Here is an 18,368-nt window from a genome sequence, read left to right as displayed (position 1 = left end):
CTGATAACTCACCATGGGCTGGGTGTGTGTGTCAAACCTAGTTTATAACGACAGGTAGGATCTTAAAGTGATTTATGTACATTAAATAAGTCTCACACCACCCTAGGGTCCTATTATTTCCGTTGTTTTCTGGCCCTTTTGCACTGCAGCCGATAAGAGAATAATTTATTCATACAAGAGGAGTCATCTCACCCTCTACTAAAATGCAGCCACAGCTGCAGTGGAACATGGCATCTGTTGAATAGCACACAGCACCACTAAACAAAATTTTAGCACTGAAGCATAGATACCCCCAAACACACACGGATTATATGAAAGTATAAATCAGGCACATGCACTTGTATCAGCACAGAAAAATGCACACATCTTTGAAAAACAGATCCTAAATATGGTTAGTTGTTATTAATATAGATCCAAACATTAAAAAAGAATAGAAGTGTCCATACAAAATAAAAAGGCATTTCAGGTTGAAGAGCGTCACAGCAACTGCTTTACATCAATGCTGTCATTTCTCTGCAAATTCACATGAATATGAAAGCTGCTTTGGCAGATAATCAATACTCTGAAATTAGCATGGTGGAAAGAAGATCACTGTGGAGCAGGATCCCTTAGCCTAGGGAGCATAATGTATGTTTATCCTGAAATACAATCTACAGGACAGTACCCTGTCTAACAACGTAAATAACAAAACCCAAGACATTGTGACTTCGCTTGAGTGCTGAGACACTTAGAAATGCTCTTCTTTAAGGGATCGTTAACCACAGGGTTATGATATGCTTTGCAAAATTCACAGCATAAATCCCCCCTTATTTTTATTATTGGTGGGGGCTGAGCAAAAGCTGTGCCAAATAGTCCCTAATAGGTATTTTATTCAAGTTTTAAATAGTATATTTGTATAGCCTCAACCTGGAAAGTGAGTCAAATTGGGTCCTCCTATTTTTTAAAAAAGTGTTATACATGAAATTCTGTAGTTTCTTTAGGCTATTCTCCACCTCCCATTCTAATAAAGGGATGGAGGTACCAAGAGCAAAATTAAGATTTTTTTTTGTATCAGCAATGGTTGGTTTTAATTAACATTTAATCTGTATTTTGAGCCATACATTCACATTGTCCTCATTATAGAGATAGAGATGTAACCAAACTAAGCATTTATCCCATTTTGGAGAACAGTTAAGTTAGCTAGTCTGACACTGTTGGTTCTGTTTTCCTCAGCCCTGCCTGTTAGGTATTTCAGTCAGGCAATTCAGAAAAAAAAACGATGGATATTTTGTAGCTATGGGGCCACATGGAATTTGTCAAGAAATGATTATGTAATTGTTATTCTAAGATAGCCCTGTCTTTATTTAGATCTTTACTTTAGATGCAAGACAAGTTTCTTGGCATCATTGCAGCTAGAAACATAGCTATGGGCATGCCATGGTCATAGTTGGGACATGCTACCCATCTTAAATTAAACCAAGGCATCAAGCACAGTTGCTTAGTGCTGTTAAATGCCAATGAGCCACAAGTAGGTTTAGCATTTATATCATTAAAACATTCCATCATACAGTAATTGTTACATTCAAACAGCATTTATATTACAGTAGCACCTAGAGACAGAGTGAGGCCACATTGTGCTAGGCACTGTACAAGCACAGAAATGGTCAGTTCTTGGGCAGGAACTATCTAAGGGTATGTTTACACAGCAAAGAAAAATCTGTGGCTGGCTTTTGCCAGCTGACTCAGGCGTGTGAGACTCAGGCCCTGGAGGGCGGGAGGGTCCCAGAGTTGGGCTCCAGCCCAAGCCTGAAAGTCTACTCAGGAATTAAACAACCCTGCAGCCCAAGCCGGCTGGCTGGCACGGGCCACCCAGGGGTTTTCCTTTGCTGTGTAAACATTCCTCTTTCAGCCTTTGTCTATTTAGGGTAACAGAAAGATGGGAAGTGAGCTGTCTAGAGTTACCCAGTAGATCAGTGACAGCAAGGAATGGAATATAGGCCTGAGTCTCAGCTGAGTACCTTAACCACTGGACCACACTGCTTCTTTGATTGCTGCTTGTAAAATGTGTCAATTAAGAAATTCGGTTAAATACCAAGATGATATTAACAGTAGCAAGGGGATGCCTACCTAAGAAATGCTTGTCTGACAGATTTAATACAAAAAAAGAGCCAGGTGGGTGAAATATCTTTCCAGTTACACAAAGCTCTGTGTAGCTCAAAAGCTTGTCTCTTTCACCAACAGAAGTTGGTCCAATAAAAAATATTGCCTCACCCACCTTGTCTCTCCAATATCCTGGGACCAACATAGCTACAACATTCCAAAGATCTAATACAAGACACTCATTCCAGACTCCATATGCTCCACTATGCAATCCAGCAACACAGATAAGAACTGCAGTGTACCTCTTCCTGCAAGCAAAATGGTATAGAATATTTTCTTCAAAGACGTGGCAGTTAAAAGATAAAAAGACAAACAATTAATAGAAAAAAGTACTCATTTATTCAAGGTATGACAAGTGTATTTACAGTATTCATCTGTTCAGGATAGATCTGTTAGTGAGCCTTAACGCAGCAATTATAAATTACATTTAAAAGAGGAAATGTTCCAAATATGTTTCTGTTACAGAAGATACATTTTTGCAATGACAGAAACACTTAAGGCTAAGGAGTAGTTTTTACTTCTTCCCCACCACTTACAGGTACTTGGCAAAACCGATGTTTGTCTTTGAGACTATGTTACCTTGAGGGATACAGACTGCTAAATGCTACACACAATGTTGTCCCCTCTCAGTTGAGTAGTACATTTGTCAGTCTCATTCCTGACCAAAAACCGAGCACCACTTGTGCGGATACTTGATGTAAAACTGTGAATTCAAGTAGAAGTGATGTGAATTGCAGACCTCTGTGTTTCACTGAAGGGCTGAGAGATCATGGAACAGCAAGACATTGTCCCATCTTAAAGATTTTGTCCAAAGTTCTTGTGGAAGAAGGTTCTTGGCATAAGTTTATCAAGCAATTTTCTTCCAAAATGACTACAGAACAGTCATGTGGTACAATCCAGCTTTTGCACTTTAGATAACCTTTTAGAAGACAAGAGTCAAGACCTTAGCATTTTTCCAAATCTATTGTAAATGAAGTAACATTGTCTGATTAAATAAAAAAAGGTTACTTGATTCCCATGATGCAGACTAGTATTTCAAGCCCATTTGGTTGTTCAGAAAGTAAATTATTTCACTAGTGTTAGAAAGGTGTTGCTTGAAACAGAACAGATACACAGGGGCAATTAAAATTGATTCTTCTCTTGAGGTAGGAGCCACAAGTCATATTTAGTCCTGTTTGTAAATTAACACACATGCCATCAGGAATATAACAAACCAAAAAAAACCCCCCAACCCACAACCAAGTTCTTTCATTATTAAAATTAAAAAGCCATAATGCGCACTGACTAAACTTAAAAGATGCACTGGGCTACCAGGCTATTGCCCTATTCATTTTGTTCCCAAAGTGTTTTGCATTTTACCTTCCACTACCTTGTTCCCCAGAAGAAAACAAAGTAAATAATCCATGGTGATTTATACATCTACAACTGGAAAACCCACCACATATGCAAAGATGTTTTTAAACTACGTACTTCCAAAAATGTATATTTTGTATGTGATGGCTTATCCCATCTTAAAAACATTATAAAAAATTAGTTTGGTATTTTCTAACTTTGCAAAAGAATCACTTATTAGATTGATGAGACTATAGCTACTTGAGTCAAAAAATTCTGAGAAACTGCTAAAGTCAACGTTTGCACAGATACAAGCTACTTGCTGCTCACTTTAGATGAAAAATACTATGAATCTAGATTTATTGGAAAAGCATGTTAGACATTCCAACAAAATTAGAAAAATCACTACTCGCACTTTAATATGCAATCTTCAGTTATCTCAATTTAGGCCAAAGAAAATTATAGTCCAGATCAGATACATGCTCTAAGATGCCTAATTGCTTTCATGATTGACGGGATAAATAATTTAAAAATGACTGAAATAAAACAGCAATTAAGTCATAGAATCATAGATAAATAGACACTCAGACTGGCATTTGTTTTTCAGTTAGATTTGTTAAATTCAATTTTCCAGAAACTCTTACACACAGAGTTTAAAGTTTTCATTTTATTACTGTAAAAAATAAGATTTGTAACTTGTAGTCCTATGGCAAAAAGAAGCGTGGGCTTCCAACTATTTAAAAACATGTTTCATATTTGAGTAGGGTATATTTCACAGGGTTTGTGTAAAACCAAATGTATCATTTCATGAACTAAACAGGATATGCAAAAGTTTATTCAGTGACAAAGAGCTACATCCTCATCTTGATGTGCACAGGTAACATGAGTCAAGAAGAAAAAAATCCAAAGGAGTGTAAGTCAGTTTCAAGAGTTCCCAGCTCAACTGTACAACTTCGGAACCAATTGCATTTTTAGACTGAAGTTAGTAAAGATTGACCTTTTGCATATTCCAAAACTGAAGGCAAATCCAACTTACATTTGGCTCTGAAACATGAAGATAACAATGAAGTTTTATTTTAGCCACATATTTACAAAAAATGTTTACAGTAGAAGTGTAGAGGGGTTTCCTTTGTTGTTACATATACTTAAAAATGATTATCCATCTTAACTTTCATGCAAGAAAGACATCTTTTGTTAAACAACAGGTAATATTTTTTGCCCCCCCCCCCTTTTTTTTTTTTTGGATGTGGCAGGTGGTGGGTTGGGTAGGTAGGAGGGGAATGCCTTAAAAATAAAGACCTGTTCACTCTACCAAACCTTCAAAATAAGGAGGTAAAGTACAGGCACCGTTAGTTCCATGAGGGTTCACTATGTTTAGTATATTTTCCAAAAACATTAAAAACAGTCTTGAACAGTTGTAGCATGGGTTATCCCATGACTTTCACCTCTTCGGTTTACTTCGCAAATTCTTCGAGTAGCTTGTCTCAGAAGCATGCTTGCTGAGCTTCTTGTCTAATGATGTATTTTGTAGACTATACATTTTAAATTAAACTTTTATATAAAGAATGTTACAAGCTTTTCCTTTGTTCACAATTTAATCTTTGTGCTGAATATTCTTCAAAAGCTTTATAAATAATACAATAAATTTAGAACCAGCCTTCTGCCCACTTGTCATTATACCATGTTGTTGCTTTCTCCAGCTTTATCTACAAGCTGTAGGAGAGAAGAGACAAAAAAAAATTCTTTAAGTTACTTGCACATTTATGCATGTACATTCAAAATGCTATCTCAGAAATATAAATTGGTACTTGTGCGCATTTAGTAGGTGACTGAAAATGATTATAGTCAAATAGTACTCACCAAGGTCTCATGAGATTTAAAAATTTGTAAACATCAAAAATACCTTACATTGCAATTTGTGTTTCTGCATGATATGTTTTTCATGGATATTAATGGTGCAACATGAAAATGCAACAGAATGAAAACATAAATTAGAAAAATGCAGGTAACACTGCTAGCTTAATGGCCAAAATAAAATAAAATAATTAACTAAAAGAAAAAAATATCAGCCACTCATGCATTAACAGACCAAATAAGATATTTCAACTGACCATTACTGTGGATTCTCTTCTGAGCCTACGTAGGCTTTGAATAAAACATTAACAATTATCTTTTTAAACAGGATTTAACCCAATTAAGATCAATTTATATATATAGGTAAGATCAATTGCTGAGTGGAACATTCAATTGATCATGGATCATGAGCCAGACCTTGGCCTGGGACTGTTAGACTACAACATTCAAACAGATGAACTTGAACTTTAAAATGAATCAATCTTTGCAAACTGGACTGTGTCTGTCTTAATTGTACAGCTTCTGAATTTTACAATGTATGTATTAAATGGTAGCTTTCAAGACTAAGGTTAAAACACTTACAATTACAAATTTCCAAATACAAAGAGACATATGCACAGTACAAATCCTAGGTTATCATCTTGCTGGTGCTATTTGCCTCTCTCCTATTCCCTGGTTATTTCGTTAAAAGAATGGCAAATGTGAAAAACACAGATCTCAGTAAATGGCAAAACTTATCCCAAGCATAGTGGACCCGAATAAGTATTAATTAGATAAATGATTATGTATCACATGAAAGTTTATGGATCCGTTTTCATTTTACCATATAGTACAAAATAATATATCTAGTCTATTTTCTTATTATACCTGCATTAACATCGACAAGGCTCTACTTCCAGCCATCAACATGCTACATCACGATTGTTCTTCTGGCATTATGAATTAGCCTAATGAATTATACACACAGATCTCATTCATCTCATTACTAATATGGTACCAAAGGACCTACACAAAGGATGCTGGGGCCTAGAGACAGTTACTAGGCATATTCTTGACTCACCTTGAAGGTCTATGCAAATCTTAAAGAGAGCAATTTGAAATTACTCTGGGGCTTTTTTATGTTTAACTTACGCAAAATTAAGTAGATCAAACATAAAAACCTAAATCGGAATTAAAACCGCTCCTAATTTTATTTTTGACCCAGTGGTGCACACGAATAATGGAATCTCAGATCATTGGCATTTGTAACATGCATATGTAATTCAAAACTTGAATATAATGATTCCAGGATAATCAGCTATAAGTGTCTCTACTTTAGAGACTTCAGTGGAAATTAGTTTTATTTTAATCTCTTTAGGATTGAATATGACTCGTATGGTGCAAGAACTGTACAAAATGCATACACAGTAACCATTTATTGTTCTATGACTATGTGCATAGTATTTCTGCATTATTATTTGCTAAATCTACAACCACCATGGATTGAACAAAAAGGTTCAAACTTAATTTTAAGTAGATGAATACTTACCGAGCTTATACCAGGTAAATTCAAGAGATATCCAAGGACTGGCACTCTTCTAATAAAACCAACCACCACAGGAAAGAAACCCCTTTAAACAAAAAGATTCTGAAGTTACGTAGGTCCAACATGACGTGATATTATTCCTACATATTAGACTGGATGAAGGAATGAGTTATTTGAAATGAGATTGCATTAAAAAAATTACTTGTAGCTTTTTAGTAGAAAATAAGTTCTGACATATATATATGGGATCTACTAATTCAGGAGGGGAGGGAGAGAAAGAAGTGGCAGGAAAAAATACAATATTCAAAAGCTTCCCCCCCCGCTTTTTAAATGTTTTGAAAATCCCACCCGATAGAGGTAGGATTTTATAAAGTATCTAAATGAGTTAGGAGCACATTGAGGGTCACTAGGGCCAGCAATCCTAACAATTGGAGTACTTTTGAAAATCCCACCAATATTCAGTAGAAATAAAATACATTTCACCAGTTATTTTTATGCCCAAATATAGGATTAAATTATTTCAGAAGCTGACACTATGGTACATTATGACAGATGCATGGGCTGATTTGATGTTTTAATGGGAAAGAAATTCTCACAATGTTTAAAGTTTTGGGAAACTTACTGAGTAACCTGGAACTCCCATTGCAGATTACCAAAACTGGCAATTTAACAAGTAAATAATTACAGAAACAAAGGCTGTACCATTAAAATACCATCTGTTCACTTGTTTTGACAAGTTTCTTTAATCTATTTGATAGTTTTTAGTATATCATTAATGTAGTGCAAATGCATTTTATAAAGTAATGAAGGCCTCAGTACAGCAGTCATTTATTAGACATATGCTGAGAAGTAGGAGTAGAGCTGTTTGAATAAATTCTTAGATATACCGATTAGCTATGTGAGAACTTGTGAGGTTCTACTGTAATTCCAATGGGGACTACTAAAGCAAATTTTAAAAAGAAAGTTTATATAAAAAGCTATGTATTTGGCCAGTTATTTCCTGTGGGTTTTTTTTTTTTTTTTTGACATTTTAGACTGATGTGTGGAAGAGAGCTTATTCTTCCTATTTGATTCTGCAGGAGACACCTATTTTTTGATACTGTACTGTGTTACGGAAGTCTGCATGATATAACAAATGCAGCACCATGGTGGAGATGGGCTAAGAAATAGCAACCACTTGTTTTAGAACAAATTTTAGATTTACCAAGTGTCAAGAAAAGAGTTAAATTAAAGATAAGTGGTTTTATGCGCCAAAGGCTTTTAGGTTTGAAAGTAAGACTATGAGAGCTCTTTAATGTCTCTTAGTTAATAAATAATCTAATTGTTCTCCTTTAAAAGATTGTGGTAGGACTCGGTGTGCATTGACTTTAGCCAGCCACTTCATTTCTTTGGAGATTGTTCTTTCATATATATTAGACTTCATACCTCAACAGTGCTTGCTGTGTGACAGAAGTACCACCACGGACAACATTTCAGATTTTTCTTACAATGTACTTTGCTGCTTTTAAAGCTTTCAAGTGTACCAAAGCAATTTTTCTTGCTTCAAAGTGGCTGATCAGAGATGCAAATAGCACATTCAAATAAACCATTTTAATACACTCAGTGAAATAATTCATATTATTAATAAGGCTATGATTTAGTCATGGTATTTTTAGTAAAAGTCATGGACAGGTCACGGGCAATAAACTGCCCAGGGCTGCGGCTGCTCTGGCCGGGGAATGCTGCCCGGGGCTGCAGATTGCGGCTGCTCTGGCTGGCTGGACAGAGAGCACTGCTGAGGCCAGCGGACTGTGGCTGCACAGGTTAGCCAGGGACCACTGCCAGGGTCACAGAATCTGTGACAGACACGGAACCGTAATTATGATTCCCTAAAGATGCGATGAGGTACATATCAACATGTGCTTTTACAACTTTAAAACAAAATGTAAGAGTCAATTTACAAGCGACTAAAGCAAAACTGCCTCTTTGTTAACATACCAATTATTGAAGGAAGTCTTAGATCAATGCATAACCATCTGCAAAACATTTGTGGTAATACTTTGCAAGTTAAGGATGAAATAACTTGGACGAACAAAAACAAGGAAGATCTAAGGATGGGACTTTTTAAAAGCATTCTGCTTTTGACATAACTCACCTCCCACTGAAGTCAAAAATAAAAATTCCATTGACTTCAGGAGGAGCAAAGGTAGGTCAATATTGAGCGCTTTTGAAATTCCCAACTCAAGTGTTTAAATATAGGACTATATATCCAACGTTAGTGAGTTAAAGATATTATGATCCAAATCACACTTCCTTTGACTTCCACAGCAACTGCATTAATTTTCACCTGCCACTGCAGCACCATGGAAAAAGCTTTAGTGGCTACTATACTGAGTCATGAGTCTGTTAAATAGTTCTGATTTCATCAGAAGTTCAGGGTTAAGTTCAAAAAGGTCTATAGTGTCATCTGTGTGACATTTTCCTCTTTCCCTCCCCAAAGGATGCGGATTTCAGCAAGTCAGAAGTGATATGAAAAAAAATGATGAATGGCTCTCCTTATGGGAATGCTAGGCACAAGTATGAAACTTACTATATATGAATAATGATTTTTCAGATTTACATAACTCACTTTTGTTAACCATATAACAAAATGTTGCTCCATTTAAGTGATTATGCTAGGCATAAGCATTATGAGACATAAGGTGATTGGATAATGAAAACAAATCTGTTTTAGTTTCTGTTTCTCATACACTAGCACAATACCAAGGTTGCAAACACTAGAAGGAAATGTTCAATAAAATGTGGGTTTTTTTCAAAAGAACATCGCGTTTCTTCAGATTTAAGCTAGGTTTTTACTGGGGGTGGTGGTAAATTAGACAAAGTCCACATTTTAGGCCCAAAGGATATTTTGGTTCTTTAAAAAAATCCTTGCTTGATTGGGGGGTGGGAAGAGTGTGAAATTGTCAAGTGCAATTTTTCACACATATGAAACAATGTAACAAATATCAAACGGATTTAGGCAATGTTGATTTTAAAGTATCAAACTAGTACACATCAAGTTCCAGGTTGCTACAAATACAAATTAAGGATCTGTATAAATTATAAAGTGTGCTTAGAGATGAAATTTCAGTTTAGTAACTGTTGTGGAAGTAGTGAATGCTGCCAAATTAGCAAAAACATTTCCTCCTAATAACAAAAAGATACCAGTGAAGAACCCCATTTTAAACAAATCTTACCTGAATAAAAGGAAAAATCCATACATTTCGAGGATCATTCCTATCAAGGGCCAACCAATGAGAACTATAAGCACACCACCCAAGAAAAAGACTGTTGCTTTCATTTTGTGTTTTTGGAAGAAGAATCTAAATGTTCTTTCTAAACCAATAACAAAAGCCAAGCCAGCCACAAATAAAACCTGAAAGAGACAGAGACAAATCCAATAATGAATGAGAGAATATATTCCAAATGAATTTAGAATTTTACAAATGTTTAATAACCATTCTACAAAGCTGGAAACATTATGATGTGGAAGTATTCACCTCAACCCCTTGTCCGTCACGGTTTGTAAATTAGATACACATAGGGTGACCAGACAGCAAATGTGAAAAATCGGGACGGGGGTAATAGGAGCCTATATAAGAAAAAGACCCCAAAATCAGGACTGTCCCTATAAAATTGGGACATCTGGTCACCCTAGATACATAAATCATCTACATTACAAATATAACCACGTCAGGAGTCTCTATGACGACAGTTATCTCCAAAAATTAAGGCATGTATTTTGTAATGTAGACATGACCCTAATCGTGTCCCTGGCCAAGGTTGTCTAATAACTTTTGGTGTACACAAGCCTTAGTAAGTGGCAGGTCATATCTTGCTCTACCTTGGCAGTGTTTCTTTCACCATCCATAACTTGTATTTAGCTGTTGTGGATCAACATAATGCATGATGTTTATAGATATTTAAGCATATTCATTATAACATAATGGGAAGAATTGAAGATAAAGTATCAGTCTTGATGCTCCTTGTTTTTCCACTACATCTCAGCTTTGATATTAGTTTATCAGTCTATCACTGTTGCAGAATAAATGCTACTCACTCTGTTTGACCAAGTAGTCCCACTGACAACAGTTGGCACTCGGCCATCAGTGTCTAATTATCTTTCTCTAATCACAACTACCACCTGCCAGTCTGAGAACTAACCCTACTAGCTAGAGTGAAATATACTTGTGCTGCAAAACCCTCAAAGCCACACCAACTACATTTTAAAGGAATAAGACACATGTACTAGGTCACTTTTGCTCTTCTACTCTCTTGTTGCATCTTTTCCTCTTCCTGGTATCACTCCACTTTTTTCCTTTCCTGTAAGGATAGTGTATCTTTTCTTCTTGTGTTGTCTTCAGTTCTGTTTACTCTTTACTTTCTCTCTAGCTCCCACTTTATATCACTTTCCCTACACTGAGTTATTTACCTCCTGCCCTATATTTATGGTTTTTCCTTTTGTATCCCAAATATTTATTTTATGTATGTTTTGCCATATACAAATTCTCTTTCTTGATACTTTGGGGGGGAGGGGCTTCTGCAATTATACCCACCTCCAAGTATCTATTTTGGGACTTTCATTCAGTGAACAGCTTCCACATTTGCCCTGCTGTCCCTAGCTTCCACAAGCAGTAGCAACAGAGTGAAGATGACTTAACCCCTGCTGCCCACAGGGTTCTGAATAGCAACAATTGAAAAACGACAATCCTCTAGTTAGTTTTCATCTCCTGCAGATGGGCAAAGCTGTGAACAGCAGCGGAAGCACTGGAACTGTCAGATTTAGAAAGGCAACATCACATCAGTTAACTTTCCCACATGAACTGAATATAATCTATTACAAAAGCAAGAAATTTATTTTTTTTAAGTGAAAACTTAAAACTGCAGAGGATGAAGGCATTGACTAGTAAAAGTTCCTACTCACCACAGACAAAAGGTGTTTTTTTTTCAATTTATTATTAGCAGTTTTCACTTAATTATACTTCCCTACCTCAGAAAAGTGTTAAGAGGCTAAATTTGTTAGTGTTTACAAAATATTAGAGTTCTTAGATGGAAATAAATATGCAAATTCTATTAAGTTACCTTACATACAAGACTGTAAAAAAGGTGTCAGAGGGCATGTCTACGCAGCATAGAAAATCCTGTGGCTGACCTGTGCTAGCAGACTCAGGCTCACAGGGCTTGGGCTGCAGGGCAGTTTCATTGCTGTGTAGACTTCCGGGCTCGGGCTGCAGCCTGAGTTCTGGGACCCCTCCCACTCCACAAGGTCCTACAGCCTATGCTCCAGTTCCAGCCCGGAAATCTACACAGCAATGAAACAGCCCCACAGACCAGCCATGGGTTTTTCTTTGCTGTGTAGACCTACCCATGACAGTCAATCTGAGAAGTCTAATGTATAGAATCAGTGGCACAAGCAGCTGCAGCACAAGTTTCTTCACTGTGGCTGACTCAGTGGTACCATCTTTAGAGTGATTGGGGGATTGGTTTAACTTTCAAAGTCAGTGGAAGTTCAGCACTTAAGGCATTGAACATAATCTCTCTTTTATACCAGATTCTGTTTTATTCAGTATAGCAGATTTAGATTATATCTCAGGAAAGGCTTCCTAACTGTAAGAACAATAGGACAATGGAACAGACTCCCTTGGGAGATCATGGAAGCTCCTTCACTGGAGGTTTTCAAAAGGAGGCTGGATAGCCATTTGTTTTGGATGATTTAGCCACAACAAATTCTGCATCTTGGTAGTGGTTAGACTAGATGATCCTTGTCCATTCTAAACCTAGGGTTCTATGATTCTATTTTCCAAGGCTCAGTTTCCATTTGATAACAAAAAAAAATCTCGAAGGGGAACATTTAATACAAATGCATCATGTACTTAAAATACTGTACCCTTCCATGTCGAAACTATGTGTATAAACTAAAATGTGAACAGCAAACACTTACATTTCCAATAGCCAAAAGTGCTTTGTCAAAAAAGAGAATCATTCCAAAGAAAAGGAAAAACACACCAAAGCCCGTTAATCCCATTCCAATCTCTGCAATACAAAATTTTTTTTAAAAAAAGGTTAGTAAAAAAGTAGCACCAATGCATACAAGTATAAGAAAATTTATTTCACAAATTAAGAGTTGACATGAATAGGCTGCAGAAATTAATGTAAAATGTGGAAACATTTAGTTCCTATCTTGATGTGGGGGGGGGGGGGGGGCGGAAGTTATGGCCATAGCGAATTCTACCTATTTAAATTGTTATGAGCATGGAAAATAAAACAGGGTCCTGCTTCAAGAAGTTTTCAGATAGAAAGCTTTAAAATGAACTGTTATTTGTCATAAATGTTGTGATTTTAACTACCTGAGACTTCTTTGATGATGTGATCTATAAGTAGTAAGTGTATGAAATGTACTGTATATTGTGCAATACATCACTAAACTAGAAGTTACATATTGAAATAGAGTTCGGCATATAAGCACAATTGTGCATGTGTACATCTGAGTTCTGTAGATGAAAATAAACACAGTTTATCATTGATTTTGAGTGACTTGTTAGTAAATCAAAGTTTGAGTTTTTAAAATGATAGTTCATTAGACATGTTAGATTAAACTGCAAGATAAGTTTCAGTAGGGATGCCTGAAGATCAAACCTACAAGATTCTTCTCTGCAACAGTGATCAAGATCAAAAGACAAAGGGCTGCAAGTTTAGGCCTCATCTAGACTGAGGTTTCTGTGAAGTTCTCCTACATCTGTCTTAAAGAGCAGCAAAGCATCACCAGTCCTAGCACTAGTGTAAACCAGGTGACAATATTTTAATCACAATGGATATGTCTATACCGCAATTAGACACCTGCAGCTGGCCTGTGCCAGCTGACTCACTTGGGCTAAGGGGCTGTTTAATTGCAACATGGAGGTTCCTGCTCAGACTGAAGTCTGAGCTCTGGGGCCCTCCCACCTAGCAGGGTCCTAGAGCCCAGGCTCCAGCCCAAGCATCTACACTGCAATTACAACAGCCCCTTAGCCCAAGCCCCATCAGCCTGCATCAACAGGCACATTCCAGCAGCAAGTTTTTAATTTCAGAATAGACATACCCAGTGTCATCTTATCTTGGTCAGACAGCACAGGGGTAAAACCATTGGTAGCTTATATATTCTAGCACTTCCATTTACTAGCAATAGTAGAAGATTTCACAACTCTGTGTAGCTATATCTACTCTGGTAGCAGTTAACGTCCTTACTTTTGTGAGCTCATCTCTCAATATTGTTTAACACCATTTGATATCCAAATTATATTTCTGTGGACTTGTAACAGTACATATTTTTAAAATTTGCTTTATTTTTCATTTTGATTGCAAACAGATTCAAGATCTAGTTAAATTTACACTACTATTACAAGGATAAGATTATTAGTTTAGATGTTCTGTTAAAAGATACTGTAAAAATCCACTCCCTAATCTGATATTCAAAAAGTATACACCCATATTTCACTGTAAACTTAAATATATCAAATATCAATTACTGACTGAGGACTATAATTGGAATCTGTCCTCTTCCCCAACTCCATTCAGACTAGCAAAGGGAAACATCATGGATGTCCTTATCAATTTGAATTCTGAAAAGGAGATGAAGAATCAACCACCACCAGGAAGCAGATCTTGAAAGACGTACCAGACACCTGTTAGCCGTAGGACTAAATATACTAGACACAGGCTGATAAGAGATGAATTCCTGAACATACTGCACAAGATGCAGTGACAACACCTTGGTGAGAAGAACAGACCAACCCTCAACAGCCGTTGCAATTACTATCATTTTTTTGTTTTTTAAGTAGATCGGAAGCAGGAAGCCTGCCAAACAATCAGTGGGACTACAGCACGATCACGGTGCTAAAGGAGCACTCAAGGAAGACGAGGCCCTTGAGGTGAAGCTAAATGAATTCTCTGCATCGGTTTTCACTGCAAAGGATGTGAAGGAGGATTCCCACACCTGAGCTATTTTTTTTAGTTGACAAATCTGAGGAACTGTCCCAAATTGAGGTGATCAACAGAGTTGGTTTTTGAACAAATTAATAAATTAAACAGTAATAAATTGCCAGGACCAGATGATATTCACCCAAGAGTTGTGCAATTTCATATCTGAGTGCCTTCAGAACTACCAACTGTGGTATGTAACCTATGGCTTAAATCAGTCTCTGTGCCAGATGACAAGGAAGACCGCCGGTGGAAGGCCAATTTTAAAAAAGGCTCCAGAAGCAATCCAGGCAATTACAGGCCAGTAAGCCTGTCATTTTAATACCCAGCAAATTGTTTGAAACTACAGCAAAAAACAGAATTATCAGACACATAGATGAACATGATATGTTGGGGAAGAGTCAACACAGTTTTTGTAAAGGAAAATCAGGCCTCACCAATCTATTAGAACTCTTTGAGGGAGTCAAGAAACACGTGAACAAGGGTGAGCAAGAAGATAGAGAGTCAAAGGCTTTCTGAAAGTCTAAGTCCAAGGTCCCTCACCAAAGGCTCTTAAGCAAAGTAGGCAGTCATGGGATAAGAAGGAAGGTCTTGCCATGGATCAATAACTGGTTAAAAGATAGGAAATAAAGGGTAGGAATAAATGGTCAATTTTCACAGTGGAGATGGGTAAATAGCAGGTTCCCCAAGGATCTGTATTGGGACCAGTGCTATTCAACATATTCATAAATGATCTGGAAAAAGGAATAAGCATTGAGGTGCCAAGGTTTACAGATGAGACAACATTAGTTAAGATAGTTAAGTCCAAAGCAAACTGCAAAGAGTTACAAAGGGATCTCACAAAACTGGGTGACTGGGTAACAAAATGGCAGAGAAAATTCAATGTTGATAAATGAAAAGTAATGCACATTGGAAAACATAATCCCAACTATACATACAAAATGACGGGGTCTGCATTAGCTTCCTTGAGTCATAATAGATCTTGGAATCATTGTGAATAGTTCTGTGAAAACATCTGCTCAGTGTGTAGAAGCAGTCAAAAAAGATGTTAGGAACAATTAGGAAAGGGATAGATAATAAAATGGAAAATCTCATAATGTGACTATATAAATCCATAGTAAGACCATAACTTGAATACTGAGTGCAGTTCTGGTCACTCCATCTCTAAAAAGATATATTTGAATTGGAAAAAGTACAGAGAAGGGCAACAGAAAGGATTAGGGGTATAAAACTGCTTCCATATGAGAAGAGATTGAAAAGATTGGAAATGTTCAGCTTTGAAAAGAAATGACTATGGTGGATATGACAGTGGTCTATAAAATCATGAATAATGTGGAGAGAGTGAATAAAGAAGTGTTATTTACCCCTTCACATAACACAAGAACCAGGGGTCACTCAATGAAATTAATAGGCAGCGGGTTTAAACAAACATAAGGATGTACTTCTTCACACAATGCATAGTCAACATGTGGAACGGGATATTGTGAAAGGCAACAACTTTAACTGGGCTCAAAAAAGAATAAGATAAATTAATGGAGAATAGCTCCATCAGCAGCTATTAGCAGCAATGGTCAGGGATGCAATCTCATGCTCTGGGTGTCCCTCAGCCTGTAAGTGCCAGACATTGGGACTGGATGACAGAGGCTGGATCACTTGATTGCCTTGTTCTGTTTATTCCCTTTGAAGCATCTGTCATTGGCCACAGTTGGCAAGCAGGATACTGAGTTAGATGGACCATTGATCTGACCCACTATGGCCGTTTGGATGTTCTTATGCAAATATACATTGTTCTTTTGGCCTGGTTCTCATTTACACGAAGGGCCCTTTACACCATTCTGGCCATCAAAGAGGTCTTAAAGTGGGCATAAATTACATTTGTACTCACTTTAAAGGCTTTTTACACTGCCAAAGCAGTGTAAAAGAGCCTTAATGTAAAGAAAATCTGGCCCTCTGCCTTCTGTTTTTAGTAGATTCTGGTTTTGTTACCAAGGTTGCATCATGACATGCAGTTTGTTGGCTTATCAGATGTGTGCTACTTGTATAATTTTACTTGGGATGTTTGCAGTTCACTTCAGAAGTCGGAACGCAGCACAATTTTAATTTTGTTGCTTATAAACCTACCAGTTTTATTAAAGGATACACGAACAATTAGATACACTTTCTCAAAATTCAGTCTTCCAAATGGTGAGTATGGCTGGGACAACTTTTGCTTTTTGAATTAGAAGGTAACTAACGCAGGGCTGGCTCGCCGGAGACATTTGAAAACACACTGTAAATAGCAACAGAGGGTCCTGTGGCACCTTTGAGACTAACAGAAGTATTGGGAGCATAAGCTTTCGTGGGTAAGAACCTCACTTCTTCAGATGCAAGTGAAGAAGTGAGGTTCTTACCCAGGAAAGCTTATGCTCCCAATACTTCTGTTAGTCTCAAAGGTGCCACAGGACCCTCTGTTGCTTTTTACAGATTCAGACTAACACGGCTACCCCTCTGATACTTGACACTGTAAATAGTTACACACTGAGCTCCCTAGACCCCTCACTACTAGGGTTGCTCGGACTTCAGTCCGTGTTTGGCGCATGAAGCTCGTCCGAGGGATCCCGGGTATCGCAGAGGCCGCCCGGCGCACGTGTCCAGCGGGAGGGAAGGGCGGCCAGCCGGAGACGAGCGGAAACGACCCTGGAGCCGGCAAGACCCTTCCCCGCCCACAACAAGGGTGAAGGGGATTCTCCCCCCGCCCCAATCTCTTCACCTGCGAACAGGAAGCGGGAGGAGAGCGCGGCGCAGACCCCGGCTCCCGGAACAAAGGGACAGCGGCCAGGCGCGCTCGGGCTCATCCCCGAGCTGGACGCCGCCCGGGGAAGCGGCGTCAGGATCGTGCCGCTCAAGACTCCCCCTCCCCCAGAGCCCCCCGACAGAGCCCCCCCCCCCGCCAGCGCCCCAGGAGCCCCCGCCCGGAGCCCCCAGCCGCAGGGCCGGGCGGACGCTTACTCTGGGTGTCGGTGAGGGAGATCATGGTGGCGGCGAGGCCGGTGGCGGCGGCAGCAGTAGGGAACTAGGGAGGGGGGAGGTGACTGGAAGCGGCGGCAGAAGCGGCCGCCACGTCTTCCGGAAACACGCAGCCCCCGGCTCCTCTCTCCCCGGCACCGCCCATTGGCGGAAGTCGGGCCAATCAACGCCTACTTTGTTCGCTTCCCTCTCGCTGTCGTCGCGGTACGGGAGCTCAGCCGGACCAATCCTAGCGCAGCGCGCTCTGTGATTGGCCGGGAGAGGCCGGAGCCGGCTGCGGAAGTTGCGGCGGGCTGGGAAAGGGAGGGAAGAGCGCGAGCGGGCGGGAAACCGAGGTGCCGCCGCCGCCGAGAGTGAGAGGTGAGTGCGGCGGCTGCAAGCGGGGTGGGGGCTTAGGACGGACGGACGGGCTGAGCCTAGCGCGTGGGAAGGGCCGGGTGGGTTCACGTGGGGATGGGATAGGAGGAGTAGGGGCGGTGGTATCAGCCCATCCCTTCCCACGTGCACCACGCAGGGCGGGAGCAGGGGAAGGGAGGGG

The 18,368-nt window shown here is 38.9% G+C and overlaps 2 protein-coding genes across 4 annotated transcripts in view; one reads left to right on the top strand and one right to left on the bottom strand.

Annotated features, from left to right (window-relative positions):
• Positions 1–2,455: 2,455 nt before the first annotated feature.
• Positions 2,456–18,031, bottom strand: LOC135975779 (vesicle transport protein GOT1B). Its single transcript, XM_065568139.1, has 5 exons — positions 17,813–18,031; positions 12,810–12,901; positions 10,066–10,244; positions 6,854–6,935; positions 2,456–5,184 (listed from the first exon to the last, which is right to left on the bottom strand). Exons 1-5 carry the CDS (start codon positions 17,835–17,837, stop codon positions 5,146–5,148), a joined length of 417 nt encoding a protein of 138 aa, XP_065424211.1. The 5' UTR covers positions 17,838–18,031; the 3' UTR covers positions 2,456–5,145.
• Positions 18,032–18,053: 22 nt separating this feature from the next.
• The window catches only part of LOC101931024 (ATP-dependent DNA helicase Q1), a 30,808-nt gene continuing 30,493 nt past the window's right edge, over positions 18,054–18,368 (top strand). The window contains exon 1 of one of the 3 annotated variants that reach the window (XM_005296595.5): positions 18,054–18,190. The gene's annotated coding sequence lies outside the window, so the exon portion shown is untranslated. The remainder of the gene's footprint in view (positions 18,191–18,368) is intronic. The other 2 variants (XM_042848912.2, XM_024103168.3) reach the window with 2 other exon arrangements.

This window comes from Chrysemys picta, chromosome 1, assembly GCF_011386835.1.
Source record: "Chrysemys picta bellii isolate R12L10 chromosome 1, ASM1138683v2, whole genome shotgun sequence".
Taxonomy (NCBI): Eukaryota; Metazoa; Chordata; order Testudines; family Emydidae; genus Chrysemys; species Chrysemys picta.
The sequence above is the reverse complement of the archived record's forward strand: the minus strand, read 5'-3'. Positions and strand labels throughout refer to the sequence as shown.